This window comes from Panicum hallii, chromosome 9, assembly GCF_002211085.1.
Source record: "Panicum hallii strain FIL2 chromosome 9, PHallii_v3.1, whole genome shotgun sequence".
NCBI classification, from domain to species: Eukaryota; Viridiplantae; Streptophyta; class Magnoliopsida; order Poales; family Poaceae; genus Panicum; species Panicum hallii.
In genome coordinates, this window is record NC_038050.1 from 5,512,097 (window position 1) to 5,528,572 (window position 16,476).

Below are 16,476 nucleotides of genomic sequence, written 5' to 3' on the forward strand. Positions count from 1 at the left end.
AAGCTTTAGCTTAATTAGCTTTCAAATATCTCATGGTCACCAAGTGTCCCCTTTACATTCGTGTTGATTATGAAGATTTTGGCAGATCAAAACTTGGCATCCAACCAAAGGCCGGCAAATTCTGTTAGCACAGACAAAAATTGTCTTGGCTCATCGGGGCCATGAACCAAACGTCCCCTCAATTTCCATGTACTTGTAGCTACTTAACCAACACTGTATGTGCAACGACGATCCAGTGGATCGGAGCCACATTCACCTGTACCTACTATTTCTAGGATAAGCGGAAGTTAAAAATGTCACTCCAAAGAAAGCAATACAACTCAAAATGTGATTAGCGAGCAAACATATATGTTACAAGAAGCAAAATTGGGTCACGGACCACATGAAACTATAGTTGAAAGCAAAGATGGTACAACTGAAGATGAGAGATAAGAAAAACAATAAGGGCGTAAAAAGGGATATCACAATCCCGACAAGCAAACTTCATGTGATAATTTTGTCATTGCTTTCCAGAAAAAGTAACTATAGAGTAGTTGCCCATGAGGTGCTTGATCATAGCAGCCAATCTGTCAATAGGGTGAAAGTACGAATGCCAATAAGCCCTTTATGAAATACAAATGACATCACTTAACACAAGATCATGTGAAGTTGAGTTAAAGAATGCTTACATAATTTCTACTGTATATGTCCTCAGAATACTGTATTTACCTATCTTCATTCAACAACATCACAATGCCCGTTTGATTAATATCGGACCAGAACTCTCCAGACACATAGCTGAACTCAAGACAATGTGGAGAAGAACAATTTGATCGTCGCTTGACAAGCAAAAGGGGATGCTGAGAGGTCAACCACCTCAAATTAAGTATACTAGTATAAATTTGGGGAGTGTTGTTCAGTTCAAGTGACTCCAGATTTACATACAGACAACATGCTGCATGCCCTAAACCATATGCAGTTGCACACCTCACTCGAAAGAGTGTACATTCAATTGGATGGAACTGAATGGTAGTTAATGTTACCAATCTGTGCATACTACTGCATATTTAGGTTTTGCTCTTTAATTTTGGCTAACTTTGCATTTATGAGCTTATCCAATATGGGGGGCTCAAGAGGGATTGGGTCAAGACATCTCTCATGGGCAGCATTGTTCACCTGCAAAGATATGAGAATCAATTTAAAAGCAAGCACAATAAGGAACAATTAGAGCACAAAAAAGTAGTTTTTGACTGGTTTCAGGCAGAAACTAGTTAGCGGCAAATCCAATGTGACGTGCAGTTATCTGACCTCTTTGAGTAAAAAGCTAATAGGTGCTTCATCATCCACAAACTCCTTAAGGGAGCTCTTGAGAAATTCCATATCCAGCTGAATCTGCTGAAATCCACTTCTGTTGAAAGTTTGAAGACGGACAAATTCTTGCAAGCTTTTCAGGCAGAGCTTGAGGACAGTAGATATTACAGATTCCTGAAATTTAACCAGAATACAAGGAATTACAATCAAAAGCAGCTGGGTGATGTCCCTATAGATGAAAGAAAAATATACTTTATAGCTGGGCAAGTTAGCTCATAATTTGACTAGCATATCTGTAGCTCATAATTTGAACTAGCATATCTGCCACAGCAAGCATCAGAAAATTCAAATGATGAGCTGCTTTATGACCTCATTCAGACAATGCATTCTACAGATTATGCTGCATTTGGAATTGCAGTGGGTTTTGAGAGAAATTCTATGCAGTGTTATTTTTCGCTTTTGAATTTTAATGTTTCTTCATTTGGTGCAAATTTTGAGCTTGCGATATAAACTAGATGCAATTTCCTATGGTATGTCCTTTGAATTTAAAAGGGGGTTTAGATGGTGAACCGGCAGAACTGAACAAGGTCAAACTAAAAGGAAATAATGATGACTTCCCCACTGCAACAAGTTGAAGCTTGCGATATAAAATAGATGCAATTTCCTTTCGGTATGTCCTTTGAATTTAAAAGGGGGTTTAGAAGGCAAACAGGCAGAACTGGAGAGGGACAGACTAAAAAGAAATGATGATGACCTTCCCACTGCAACAAGCTCATATGACTGAGATGTTAATAATATATTGTTAACACCCTACTTTTGCATATCAACAGATATATTTTGCTACAATCAGTAGAACTCACAGCACATCATAGTATATTCCTGCAGCCTAAATAAAATTAATTGAAACTTAAGTGTAGTCATCAATGATGAGAGAGATAAAGGCACAGATCGTAAATACTAAAAAATGCACAAAATTACCAGGTTACACAGTCTCCATCAGTCCCTTTGAATAGGCCATTCTTTAGCAATTGTGCAAGTTTTCTATATTCATCATGTCACATGGGCACAAGTAAATAAAAAACATTACTTGCCGCTGTTGGAAAACTTATTTCCTATACAAGCAAGCTCAAGGATGACTGTATTCACTTGAAAACAAACACAGCGTATATTCAAATGTGTGAAGGTCTGCCATAACTACAAATGTCCATTTTGCTAATGCAGCATGAGGCCCCTAGTCCAAATATTTATAACAAACTAAAACATGAATGAAAACATAAGCCCAAAACCACATCCTTTTACTTCTAATATAAAGAAGAGAATTTGGCAATTCCAAGTGATCACCTGTGTGTATTCAACTTTGGTGAATATTTCCATTTTCTGCTCAAATAACTTTGCTAGGTGGTTTTCCAAAAACTGACTTCTAGCACGGTTTGTGTTTGATCGGTTCAACATGTCTTCTCGCATTGGATTGCTTCTAGAGGAAGTTGTGCTGCCAGTGCTATCAGAATGTCGATGTCGACGAATTAGACCAGGCAAGATCTGCTTGACTTCAGATACTACACCATTCAACTACAAGGAAAATAAGATCTTTTCAATTAAAAAAAAACTTAAGCCTGAAAGTTCCAGGATGTGCTCATGTGTCTGTATTTTGAAAGCAGGTGCTAGCAATTTGAGGTAGTGAGGGCATAAAACGAACAAGCTCAAGACTACCAACACCTAAATTCATATGATAACGGAAGGTCAGTTACAGACTTGTAAGCATGCAAGCATTAGAGGCACACATAATGAAATAGGAAAAGGGACCGAACAAACCTCAAGGAGAAGTAGATCAACAAACATGTTTACTTCCCGTGGTTCCTTGTGCTGTTTTAGAAGAAGAAATGCAAATTTGAGCTAACAAAACCAGAAAGGGCAGAATCACTCTTTACAAATATTTTCTTTTGAATACAAAGCTAACCTTTATCCAAACAGGTGTTGTAAATCGCTTATTAAGAAGTTTGGAGATCTTCTGAGTCTTCATATTTATGTACTGCTCCAAGGAACAAAATATTCAGTTATTGGCACTGCCAGATCCAATAAAAAGAATTTGTTTGTCTAACAGAAAAAAGGAATAAGCAATTTTGGATTACAAACAGAAGAACCAAATATGTTCCCACGGGATGGGACATTGGCCCTTCACATGTAAACTGTGAGTCTGCGACCCGACTGCTTAGAAACCAAAGGTGGTTCTGCTTTTGGAAACAAAGCTCTAGAGCAAGTAATGGGCATGGTACTATCGATGCTTTTTTTTTACACAAGATATCATACATATACTGACATTGCTTTTCAAGTTGAGTGAGATAGAATAGGTTGCTGATTCTCACAAAATTCAAAATAAACTAAAATAGTGCACATATATCACTATGTCTCTATTATATTATAATAATGTTTTGTAAAAGGAAGATCTGATAGAATAAGAGAAACTAATAGTCTGCAAGACTTTTTTTAAAAAAGAAAAGCCTTTTTTTTCTCTATCTATAAGCAGTTATGTAATTTCATCCTAGAGAAGCAAAGGAAAAACACACCATATAGAAGAGAGATAAAAGCCTCTACATAAAAACACAATGAACTATAGAACGAAAAAAGAACAGAAGATAGAGAATGTTTCCTACATGGTGTAAGAATTTCTCCCCAGATGAACGATATAGACGGCATATCTCTCCAGGTACGAAAGGTGGTCCGTATTCGTAACTACGTGCACCACCTCCAGAAAATGAAGAAGCCAACTCCTAAAACAGGGCAACAGAAGTCAGAACTGTTTCATTGTTAAGCACTTAAGTAGCACATTGGACAATGAACAAGTGAAATTAGCAATGCACCTCTGTGACTTTAGGAATAGTTGTTTGTTCAATGTAAACACAGAGTTGTGCAAGCATAAGCACCAAAACTGTTGGGACCTTATCAATTTGCACAGAGTCCAGAGCACTAGACTCTTGTGGAAAACTCTTGCTTCTCCCAGAGAGCACATGAAAATGCCGATCGAGTTTCTGAAAAAAATCTTGAAAACCTTCTTGTACCCAATCAATAATCAAATCTCTCAGCTTTAGAAGCAACTCTGTATTGCCATCTATCAAATGATGAAATTCCTGAAGGCAGCATGCTCAGAATGAGAACATCAAAACAGAGCATAAGAAAGCTCTGATGCTATCACAACAACAAGAACTAAGCCTTTGAGTCCCAAGCAAGTTGGGGTAGGCTAGAGATGAAACCCAACATGAGCCACCAACAAAAGGGAAAAACTTATATGAAATATAAAAGGGCATCAATAGTACTCCCTCCTTTAGAAAATGTAAGATGTTTTAGTTTTGTACCAAGTCAAACATCTCTAACTTAGACCAAGTTTATAAAATTATATTAACATCACAGTATCAAATAAATGCACTAACAAGGCATATTCCGTAGTGGATTCAATTACCTAATTTGACAGTATCAGACATTGGTGCATGTTTCTATAAACTTGGTCAAATATAGATAAGTTTGACTTATAACAACTAAAACCTCTTTACATTTTGGAACAGAGGGGGTAGAAAGCTTGGATGCAATTATGAGCTATTTAGTTGATTGCATGTGACATTTAAGTTGTTTGACAACGTAAAAGACAAATGCGTATTCAATGCTTTCTGACGCTTCCAAAAATATGTACCTGCAGGAGATCTATACATCCTTGAGATACTCTGATTTTGCTTGTATCCATAGCATTTTGCAACTGCGATTCTTCTAGTTTCTCCTTTGATGTTGAATGTGTTTTAACCAAGGCATCTGCTCACCCATATAGAACAGATATGAATTTTTCTAATAAAGAAATTTTATTTTACTTTCCTACTTGTACCATTAGGAAAAATAAGTTATTGGCAAATCAAAAGATGAAGTCAGTTTTGGAAAAGAATTGTAAGCTGAAGACAAATTATGGTGAGAGTGGGACAACCTGATATTTCACTTTGAAGATGAAGAAAGGCAGTCGCTATGTGTTGCCCAATCATGTCTCGAGTTGTCTGACAACAAAAAGAATGACACATGCAAAATCAGCATTAAGACATACACACTAGACGTGGAAGATATCAAAAAGAACAATTGCAGAAGGGTATTTAAGTATACTCAATCCATCCCCTGAATAAGAAAACAAGAGGGAGAAAGCAAACCTACAGTATTTCCAAAAGAACCTTATCATATAACCTATACACTAACGATATACTGCCAAAGTGTACTAACAAACAATCCACAGCTAAGCATATAGTATAAAACAGCTTTTGCTCAGTTGTAAACTAAAGCACATGATATCGGACAATGGAGCAAATTTGAGTCTACTAGGTCACATACAGGAGGCACGGGTGCTGCTAAGTGTTACCATATAATCACAAGTTAAGCAATATAATACTATAACCCTCATTAATGGAATATTGAAATACATACTTATAACTGATTTTAGAATGTTGTTTCCAAGATGATGGATCTAAAATGACAATCATACTCCCATTGAAGCCAATGCTTGTAATAAGTTTCCTACACTAACTGCAACGGTTGACCTGATACAATTCTGTGAATAGGTGGCTACTAATGAGCATCTATTTCAGTTCACTTCATTATAAAAAGAACGTTGTTAATTCAGATTATCAACTAGTACGAAACCTAAAGCTAGACACACTAATTGGTGGACTTGTCCACTCCTATGCCAGGATTCACTGTCACGAAGAATATGGGCATAATTATCTGCCAAAATACTAGGCCATATAACCCTGCACCACATGCCTTCTGTAGTAAAGGTGCTGTGATCTAAGCCAATTTTCCATATTAAGAAGCCATCAAGCAGAATCAATAGGAGTATAGGACACCAACTAATGAAGCATATAATTTAGCCACCCATGGTCTCTACTTGATTGTAGGCAGAATAAGCTGATTGAAGGCAGAAAGGCACAACATTAAATCTGATAGCTTAAGGATATTTCAACCACAGAGGAAAAATATATGATTCTTGTCTTTGAAGGTTATAATATCACTAAATGGAACTATTACAAATGTGCAGGTCAAACCTCCAAAGAAAAAGCTGGTAACGCAGCCTCTGGAATAACTTCATCGATGGCGCTTGCATCCTCCCACAAGGATCCTTTGATCACCCAATAATAGCAGTATTAAATTGAAACAATGGAACAATCTCGCAAATATTAAAATCATGTTATTAAGCAACACTGTTTTTTTGGTATTGGGGAAGTGTTTCAAAATAATCCTATTCAAGTCATAACAGCAAAATCTTAGTGGAACTAGTAAGTTTCCATCTCCATGCAATACAGCACAGCAAAGCAACTGCTAACTGCTCATGTCATGAATGGTGAGACAAGGATTCTGTCTATAGAAGGGACGACTTTTGAATGATATGAATTCAGATACCAACAGTGACTGGCCCATGCAGGTTTACACTGTTGTTCTATATATATTCTGTAAATAAAATTGCGATGGTGATATGACATAGAATATAGACAAAGTTCTTACGTAGCATTGCCAGCAGATCCGTTGACGGAATTCTTTTCTTCAGATTCCCTCTGACTGTTTCATATCGGCTTCATGCAAAAGAAAAAGGAAATACTGAGTGTGTATGAAACTTGTCGAAGAAAAAAAACAGTGTATACATGGAATTTCATAGTAGCAATGTAAGACAAAATAAGCAGCAAGGTCATATGGTCAACCTATATGAGTTTCAGTTGATCTCATACAACCGCGAATTGGAGTAATTTTCTTGCATCCCCATTGCATAGCAAGGAATATGTAACAGCCCAAATGTGGAATGGTTGAAAGCAGAAAAAGAAAAGAAAATATTCCCCTTTGTTTTATTTCTCTCTGTAATTTACTTGGTAGCATGAGACATGCACTAGGTTGTTTGAAGCCCTTTGCCGTTCTGGAAACAGATCCTGAAGACAGCTGCCACATCAGACTGGGGTGCAAAGTGGTGAGCTAAAGGTCAATTACTCAACTGAACTAAAGAGGGTCAGTGGTGCCCATTAGGGACACCAATTCACACCCGATACATTAGACTCCACAAACCCCAATATTATCCCAACGGCAGGGATTGAGCAAGAATAATTTATACAGGAATCCAAATTGCTAATCTAATAGGAGACCAATGAAGGTTTTTCCTATTTTCTATGAAACCTTTCTGGTGCTAACTAGAAAATATATCAAGCAGAGGGGAAGGCTCCTCCTAGTCCACCCCTGCCAGTCAATCCCCACCCGCTGCCCAAGCTGCTTTAATCTTCTCAAGAATTTAGAAATAAAACCCGAAAAGAGATCAACATCTCAAGTTATATCTGCAAAGCTTTATGGACATATGTCAACTTGCAGTTCTATCTTTCAGGATTAAAATTTTTGCATCATTAGTGAAAGAAGGAACACTGCCTTTGCCGGTCCCAAGCCCGCGATGAGAAAATGTGGAGGGTTGTGTTAGGTCTAGCGAACCAGCGTAAAAAATCAGCCACTCAAATGGAAATGAAACCCATAAGAAATTCGTTGGGGCGTAACCCTATTAGCGACGCGCTACATCGGAACCCGGGTGTGGAGTTAAATGGGCAAGGGCCGGGTCGTCATCCCCTCAGGGGCGCGTCGTATCGTGATCCGGGTACGATGATAAGTGAGCAAGGGTCGGGTCGTCGCAGCCTCTGTGGCGCGCTACATCTGCGCCCGGGTGTAGTGAAAAATGAGCAAGGGTCTTCGCATTTCTCTCGACAGGTGCGAAGGGTAAGGAAGCTAGCCGAGCCAACTAGGATTCGTCTAGGTAGTTGGAACGTAGGGTCTCTAACAGGTAAGTTAAGAGAACTAGTCGATGTAGCAATTAGGAGGTGTGTAAATATTCTATGCGTGCAGGAGACTAAATGGAAGGGCCAGAAGGCGAAGGAGGTGGAGGGTTCTGGCTTCAAGCTCTGGTACACGGGGACAACTTCGGGTAGGAATAGTGTAGGCATCTTGATCGATAAGAGCCTTAAGGATGGAGTTGTAGATGTTAGGAGGCAAGGCGACCGGATTATCCTAGTGCGGTTGGTCATTGGAGATTTGGTTCTGAATGTGATCAGTGCCTATGCCCCTCAGGCAGGTCTTAGTGAGAGCTCCAAAAGTCAGTTTTGGGAAGACCTTGATAGCATGGTTAGTACCGTGCCTATCAGTGAGAAGCTCTTCATAGGAGGAGACCTCAATGGCCATGTGGGAGCGGCTAATGTAGGATATGAGCGAATACACGGGGGTTTCGGGTATGGTAGTAGGAACGAGGGGGGGAGGATGTTTTGAATTTTACGGTGGCCTACGACCTGTTGTTAGCGAATACCCTCTTTAGAAAGAGGGAGTCCCATCTAGTGACTTTCCATAGTGGACAATACTCGAGCCAAATCGACTTTATCCTTGCTAGGAGAGAGGATAGACGTGCATGCTTAGATTATAAGGTGATACCTAGGGTGTGTGTTGTCCCCCAACACAAGCTTGTGGTGGCGGATTTTCGTTTTCGGGTACGTGCCCACCGGGTCAAACGTGCCAAGATTGCGAGAACGAAGTGGTGGAAGATTAGAGGGGAAGAGGCACAAACGTTTAAGGAAAGGATGCTAGACGAGGGGCCTTGGGAAGAAGGAACAGATGTAGATGATATGTGGCTAAAGATGACGACATGTGTTAGGAAGGTGGCCTCAGAAGTGTTTGGTGTGAGTATGGGAGGCAAGCAGGAAGTGAAAGAGACTTGGTGGTGGAATGACGAGGTGCAAAGGGCTATTAAGGAGAAGAAAGAGTGTTTCAAACGCCTTCACCTCGACAAGAGCGCAACCAACATCAAGGGCTATAGATTAGCGAAGAGGTCTGCAAAGCGAGCTGTAAGTATAGCGAAAGGTCACGCTTTTGATGACCTTTATCAACGGCTAGGTACGAAGGAAGGAGAGAAGGACATTTATAGGATCGCTAGGACCCGTGAGAGGAAGACAAGGGACATAAACCAAATCAAATGCATCAAGGATGTGACAGATCGACTTCTGGTGAAGGATGAGGAGATCAAGGACAAATGGCGAGAATACTTCGACAAGTTGTTTAATGGGGAAAATGAGGGTCCTACCTTCGAGTTGGACGACTCATCTGATGATACCAACAGACGCTTTGTGAGGAGGATTCAGGAGGCAGAGATCGGGGAGGCTTTGAAGAGGATGAAGGGAGGTAAAGCGATGGGTCCTGATGGCATCCCCATTGAGGTGTGGAGATACCTGGGTGAGAGGGCGGTAGTATGGTTAACTAAGCTTTTTAACCTAATTTTCCGGTCAAACAAGATACCGGAGGAATGGAGGAGAAGTATATTAGTACCGATCTTCAAGAACAAGGGAGATGTTCAAAGTTGTACTAACTACCGGGGGATTAAGCTGATAAGCCATACGATGAAGCTTTGGGAGAGGGTTATCGAGCATCGCCTAAGAAGATTGACAAGGGTGACCCAAAACCAGTTTGGGTTCATGCGTGGGAGGTCGACCATGGAGGCGATTTTCTTAGTACGACAGTTGATGGGGAGATATAGAGAGGAGAAGAAGGACTTACACATGGTCTTTATTGACCTAGAGAAGGCGTATGACAAAGTACCGAGAGACGTCATGTGGTGGGCCTTGGAAAAACACAAAGTCCCAACTAAGTATATTACCCTCATCAAGGATATGTACAAGGATGCGATGACTTGTGTTCGAACATGTGATGGCGATACCCGTGACTTTCCAATTAAAATAGGACTACATCAGGGGTCAGCATTGAGCCCTTATCTATTTACTTTGGTGATGGATGAGGTCACAAGGGACATACAGGGTGATATCCCTTGGTGTATGCTCTTTGCTGATGATGTGGTGCTAGTTGACGAGAGTAGGGCAGGGGTTAATATGAAGTTGGAGCTGTGGAGACACACGTTAGAGTCGAGGGGGTTCAGACTAAGTAGGACCAAGACCGAGTATATGATGTGCGACTTTAGCCCGACTAGGCATGAGGATGGAGACGTTAGCCTCGAAGGCCAAGTGGTGGCCAAGAAGGATACTTTTCGGTATCTAGGATCAATGCTTCAGAAAGATGGAGACATTGATGAAGATGTTAGGCATAGAATTTCAGCCGGTTGGTTGAAGTGGCGGCAGGCTTCTGGCGTCCTCTGTAACAAGAAAGTGCCACAGAGGCTAAAAGGTAAGTTCTATAGGACGGCGATTCGCCCGGCGATGCTATACGGTGCTGAATGTTAGCCTACAAAAAGGCGACATGTCCAGCAACTGAGTGTAGTAGAGATGCTTATACTGCGTTGGTTCTGCGGGCATACAAGAAGGGATAGAGTCCGGAACGAAGAGATTCGAGATAGGGTCGGGGTGGCACCTATCGAGAAGAAGTTGATTCAACATCGGTTGAGATGGTTTGGACATGTACAACGGAGGCCTCCCGAGGCGCCGGTGCGTAGTGGAGTTTTAAAGCGGGGCGATAATGTAAGGAGAGGTAGAGGTAGATCTAGACTAACTTGGGACGAGACGGTCAAGAGAGACCTTAAGGAGTGGAATATCGCTAAGAAATTAGCTATGGATAGGAGCGCTTGGAGATTAGCAATTAACGTACCTGAACCATGACCTTTGTTACTTTTTGTTTAACCCCTAACTCTTCTTTTGGCTTGTATCCTTTTTGTGTTTCTTATTCTTGTTTTCTGTGGGTTTCATCTCTAGCCTACCTCAACTTGCTTGGGATAAAAGGCTAAGTTGTTGTTGTTGTTGTATTAGTGAAAGAAGGCATCTAATGTACTTTTCACATAAGTAATATTTGTTTATATCCTGGGAGCTAACAGCAAAGATTTGGGCAGGACATAGTTATTCAGGATCCAAGGACAGCTAACACTTTGATGGCAGAATTGCATAAGAACTGAACTCAACTTACTTTGAGAACAACGCTTGTGCAAGTTCAATGAGACGTCTTTCTGAATCAGGAAATATTATTAAATAAGCACGGAATGTCTTTGAAATGTCGCCGATTGAAGCCTAACAAAAGTTAACACAAGAGAGATTATTTGATGGTTAGCCAAGACGGTAGTTCGCAAACAAAATCGTAAAATGGGCACAACAAATAAAAATAGGCTACAATCTAGAGCGAGAGCAACATCGTGTTACACAAATTTCACATGCTTAGTCGCAATACAGACCACACAAGCTGTGCCAGTCCCAATTTGTGAAACTTACACCTGGTATTAAATGGAAGTTGTTCTGTTGTTCTAAACTTTCTGATATATATTATATATATATACCTGTGTAGACTCATTCTGGAGATTCAAAAGACAATCTTCTAACTTTTCGAGTAGATTAGATTTTAGGTTGTCCACCTGTTGAGAGGTAGAAAGAAAAACTTAGACACGTGTTTACTGAACAAAAGGCAACACATACAAGACAAAGAGATGCTCTGACACAGCCTCATCAATATGCACGTAGCTAGCAGTGATAAAAGACATACTGGAAAGTTCAATTTTTTAAGGAGAACTACAGCTTCTGCTCTTGCTTCAATAGGTTCAGAATCTGAGTATAACTTTGCCTGTAAACAGTACAAAAGTCAATACACGATTAGAATACAATGATTGTGTAACAAACCATAAGCATTTGAACAAATAGTTATGAGCTCTTCCACACATATGAGTCAAAATGCGTACAATTACCTGAAGATGTTGTATAACTAAATCCATTGCCTCCTCAGATGCCTTTTTACAGTCTTGAAAGGATGTATCTCCGTAGGCCTATATAGAGAAGAAAGTTGACAAAACAGTATGCTAAAATAGGTTTGCAGGGACTTTATAAGATTAAGGGCCAGTTTGGCAGAGCTCCCAGAGCTGATTCTCTGCTGAATCCAGCAAGAGCTCTGCCAAACAGTTTTTCAGAGAGAAGTGATTCTCTGCTGATTCTGTGGAGTGATTCTCTAAAATGAACTAAGAGGCTGGGAGCTGAAAAAAGTAGCTTCTCCTGATTCTGTGAAGTGATTCTCCATCATGATTTTAAGAGTTTATGCTGGAGAATCAAAGAGAATCACCTTCAGCCACAGAATCACTTCTCTTAGAGAATCAGCTCCCACAGAGAATCAGGATCAGTTGGAGCTCTACCAAACTGGCCCTAAGAAATTCACTTTAGCTCAAATTTACCTCAAAAATAGGTTTTGCTCCAGTAAAAAACCTGACAGCATCAGCATATGCTTCGGTCTTGATGCATTTGTTAAGCCGAGTTGGAAGGTCATATATGAACTGCAAAGATGGAAGCTAACATTATCAAAAAGTTTCTATCTGTTTTTTTTTTGCATCTACATTTAGTTAGTAGAATTCACTGTCAGTCAAAATACTCTGAAGTGATGCAAAAGTAAAGTATTGAGCAGGCAGCCTTGAACAAACATCTTGAAGGCATGTCCTCAAGTAATCAGAGATAAAAGGACAACTCAAGTGAGATAAACTACACATGCACAACAACTTGCCCACATTATTTTCCTAGCTTTGCAGCAAAGACTTAACTCAAATTGCTATACATGATTGTCATGGGTTTGTGCCACTACATTTCCTATGCAACACCAAAACTTGGTGATAATGCACATACATTGGCCACTTGGGCCTCCCACAAGGCGACAAAATGGGCGGGGGAATCAATTATGATACCCGTATGCCATTTAGGTTTAATTAAGTTATTATTGTGAACTCTATCTAATGTTATTTTTGCTGTATAAAACTACAAATTGTTAGGTCTTGGCGGCAATAAAAAATCAAGCAGCATAAATCGTCAGCTCTAAGAACAATAGTGGAAGGAGGAGAGCATTTACTTGAACTTTTCGGAGCAGATTGCGTGTACGGTGTAATTTCTCTATGTTTTCCCTTTTGTCGAAAAGAGATGTATTCACTGTGTCACTTTTTGACTGCACCGATGTTATCTGAAAAAAAAAGAAAGAAAACCTAGATTGGTTCAACCATGTAAAAATGAGTCGCAGTATACCAACAACGAGATAATGCATACCTTTGAAAGGAGTTGCTCCATATTTGCCTCCATTCCAACAATGTTAGTCTTCATCCTGCAGCAAAATCATGGATACATAGAGATAAACATTACAATTACAGAAAATAATACCATTAGCACATCAAACTGGTTAACAGAAGAAGTCTGAGCTGTCAGTAAGAAAATAGCATCACCTTTTTATAGTGTCAGTTGCACTAATAAACTTGTTATAATTCTCATACACTAGCATCTGTAAGTCTGTGTCTAGATTCTTGATCTCGGCAGCCATCTTCACATGCCTCTGTAGAAGACCTTCCAGATTGGATTGTTGCACCTAAAAACCACAAGGGAAGTGAGAACTCTCCTCATAGATATTGGAGCTAACAAACTAAACTTTGGCATCATGGTCCTACTGCTTTATATTTTAAACAAAAAATAGTAATAGAATATTAGGGTGTGAGCTTTGGGCCCCCAAACAACCATGCCAATGTTCAGTAATCCCCTAAGAATTTGGCACTTGTTTAAATGGTTGTGAAATTTTGGCATGTCCATATCCCTTTGGTCATATCCTATACATTTTCTTGCCAAACCTTGGTTAACTCATTGGTAATTAGAAAAAAAATGCCAGCTAGCCAATTATTTAATAAGGACAGTTGGGGCACAAGCCAAAGATGTACTAAGTCCATATAGAAAAACGCTCAAAGCCATTTAAGCATTCATAAAACGGTTGGTGGCAGTAAGCACCCAACACTGCAAGGAACAGCGTGAATAACTCAGGCTATTCAAGTGAAAATGGCAAGAAGGGTAATGTTCACCAATTGAAATACATGTCACTAATAGGTCATACTAATCTAAGTACATAACAGAAACTGATACTATAAAAAAGGTAGTGCAAGTGTAAACTAACTAGTCTAAGTAAACCGTCAACTATGTAAGCAAACTGACACTGTATAAGTAATATGGCAGTAAATTTGATCTTTCTGATGAAAACTGAATACCATCCGGGTGTAAAGATTGCAAACTGGAAGTGAAATTGATCCAAGATTTTAGTTAAAAAACACAATCTACATTCACATGCAACGTTCAACAGCAACGTTATGAACTAAGCACGTTATGTAAGTAGCCTGTACTGATAGAATGCTCCAATTCAAAATTTCAATTTCATCTGTTTTGGTAAAACTACAACGATTTACCATACCTTCATGGTTTCATTTCCTGAGCATAGTTAGAATTATAATCACATAGTGATCGAACAAAATTTTATCCAAAACACAGCTACATGAGACCTACAAATAGATCAAAACTAAGTTAACAACATCATAGGAACCACCATTTCAGCTCAATTGATCTCCATACGAAATGCAATGTGCCTTAATCAGGTTAATTCTAGATAGAGCATAACAATTCGCGGTTATTACAGGTCACAGTTCAACACATTCGTTCAAAGTCTACGCAAAATGTCCCCAACCGAAACGATCAGGCGGAGAAGCAGGGAGCTGGATCTGAGAGATCAGGGAGAGTGAACCAGAGAGGGCGCGGGGATCAGACAAAAACACTAACCAGAACATTCATGTAGGTCTCGGGATCGAAGGAGGTGGAGTTGATGGAGTCCAGGGGCGACGCAGGAGCCGCGGTGGGGGAGGGCCGCGCCAGGGACGCGGGGGACGCGGCACCGGCGCCAGCGGCCGCAGAGGGGTCGGTGTTGTAGAAGCTGGCGAGGAGGTCGCGCGTGCGCCGGGCCTTCTCGTCCATTGCCGGCGGCGGGGCGCCACTGGCTGTCGCCATGCCGGTGAGGCTTCGCGGCGGGGCTCGGAGTCGGGACGCCGGGGAGACCGGAGGCTGTAGGAGTGGATCGGTGTGGCCGACTGGAAAATGACAAGGGGGTTTGGGGAAGTTTCCTTCCCGAGCGGAATTTTACGCAGATAGCTCTGTGGTATTCCGAATTTACAAGGGCTCAAGAAATGCAAACGAAGTTGTTCATTTCACTGTGTTTGTTCTACATTTCGTCCGATTTAAAATTCAACTGAGTCATTTTACTTGGATCTCGATACTGGCCATTGCAATAGGTATGCTATATTAAAACTTTTATGTAGTCTAGCTTTGCGATTGTACACCGTTTAAAGCTTAAATGAATTTGAGAGATTGAGAGAAGACGTACCATCAAATGGAGTTAGAAATAATAAGAAGCAACAAGTAGCTCTCAGATTAAGAGTAACTGGCTAGTCATGTATTTGTGACGGCTTCAGGACCAACGTCCCTAGCAGATCCGCCTCCCGCTAATATTCAGACTGACCAAATACAACACTTGGAATGAATGTCCACCTACGTCCACCTTCACGTGCCGCGGCTTCATCCAGATCGTCCGGATCCATAATCCCGACCGACCGGCTGGTCGGGAAAAGCATGGCTCGCGTTCCCGACTTAGAAAACGATCGAGGACTGGATCCGTAGCACGGCTCTGACTGAGATCCCCAACCAGGCTTCGCCTTACACGTGTCACTTTCTCCTACTAATGAGATCGGGGACCGAAGGACCTCGCACACTGGCCATCCCGGAGCAGGTGCTGAGGATAAGGATGGATATGCCGGAGTCAGCCGTACAGACCAACCACTCCCTCCACGAGGGTTACAGTCCCCTCTATTACCACAATGGGGACACTATTCCACCTCCATCACAACGGAGTGACAAGGCGTAACGCTAGGGACGGAACGTGACTACCGTATCATAATTATCATTGCACGCTCGCCCCCGACCGACGAAGCATGACGCACAGGGACAAGATAAGACGGTCACCAAACGACGTAGGATTTGGATGGTGGTCATTAGAAGGCCCCGACCGATAAAGTTGGTGATCCCGACTGATAGAGCCGGCAACTCCGACTAGCGAAGCAAGAAACATTCTCTTTCTACTCACTCTTTCTATCTTTGGTTCCTCTATAATGAAGATCCTCGTTTGGACTATAAAAAGGGAGGGTCATCCGCCTAAGAAAGGCATCTCGATGGATCTCGATCATACCATATTATCCACTTGCAAGCTTGTAATCCCTAACTCTCATAAGCACATGAGCTCAAGCAATACATCCAACCGATCTCTGACTGGATGTAAGGCATATTTGTCTGAACCAGTATAAATATTGAGTCATTGTGTGTTAAGTTACCTCCGATCACGACGCATGATACA

General features: G+C 40.9%; 1 protein-coding gene across 1 annotated transcript; it reads right to left on the bottom strand.

The window, feature by feature from the left end:
• Nucleotides 1–310: 310 nt before the first annotated feature.
• On the bottom strand, nt 311–15,164 carry LOC112876307 (vacuolar protein sorting-associated protein 51 homolog). The gene is made up of 21 exons (XM_025940388.1): nt 14,856–15,164; nt 13,490–13,629; nt 13,317–13,371; nt 13,126–13,233; nt 12,464–12,562; nt 11,987–12,064; nt 11,788–11,865; nt 11,585–11,659; nt 11,221–11,321; nt 6,814–6,881; nt 6,357–6,430; nt 5,255–5,321; nt 4,973–5,088; nt 4,149–4,415; nt 3,942–4,058; nt 3,248–3,319; nt 3,103–3,153; nt 2,632–2,859; nt 1,288–1,464; nt 669–1,155; nt 311–566 (listed from the first exon to the last, which is right to left on the bottom strand). The coding sequence occupies exons 1-20, from the start codon at nt 15,078–15,080 to the stop codon at nt 1,036–1,038; spliced, it is 2,316 nt and encodes a 771-aa protein (XP_025796173.1). The 5' UTR covers nt 15,081–15,164; the 3' UTR covers nt 311–566; nt 669–1,035.
• Nucleotides 15,165–16,476: the final 1,312 nt, after the last annotated feature.

Coding starts and splice junctions, on each gene's coding strand:
- LOC112876307 (XM_025940388.1), bottom strand. CDS start 15,080: ATGGCGACAGCCAGTGGCGCCCCGCCGCCGGCAATGGACGAGAAGGCC. Junction 11,322..11,584: donor TCCAGAATGAGTCTACACAG/GTATATATATAT, acceptor AACTTTTGTTAG/GCTTCAATCGGCGACATTTC. Junction 6,882..11,220: donor GCACAAGCGTTGTTCTCAAA/GTAAGTTGAGTT, acceptor TTTTGCATGAAG/CCGATATGAAACAGTCAGAG.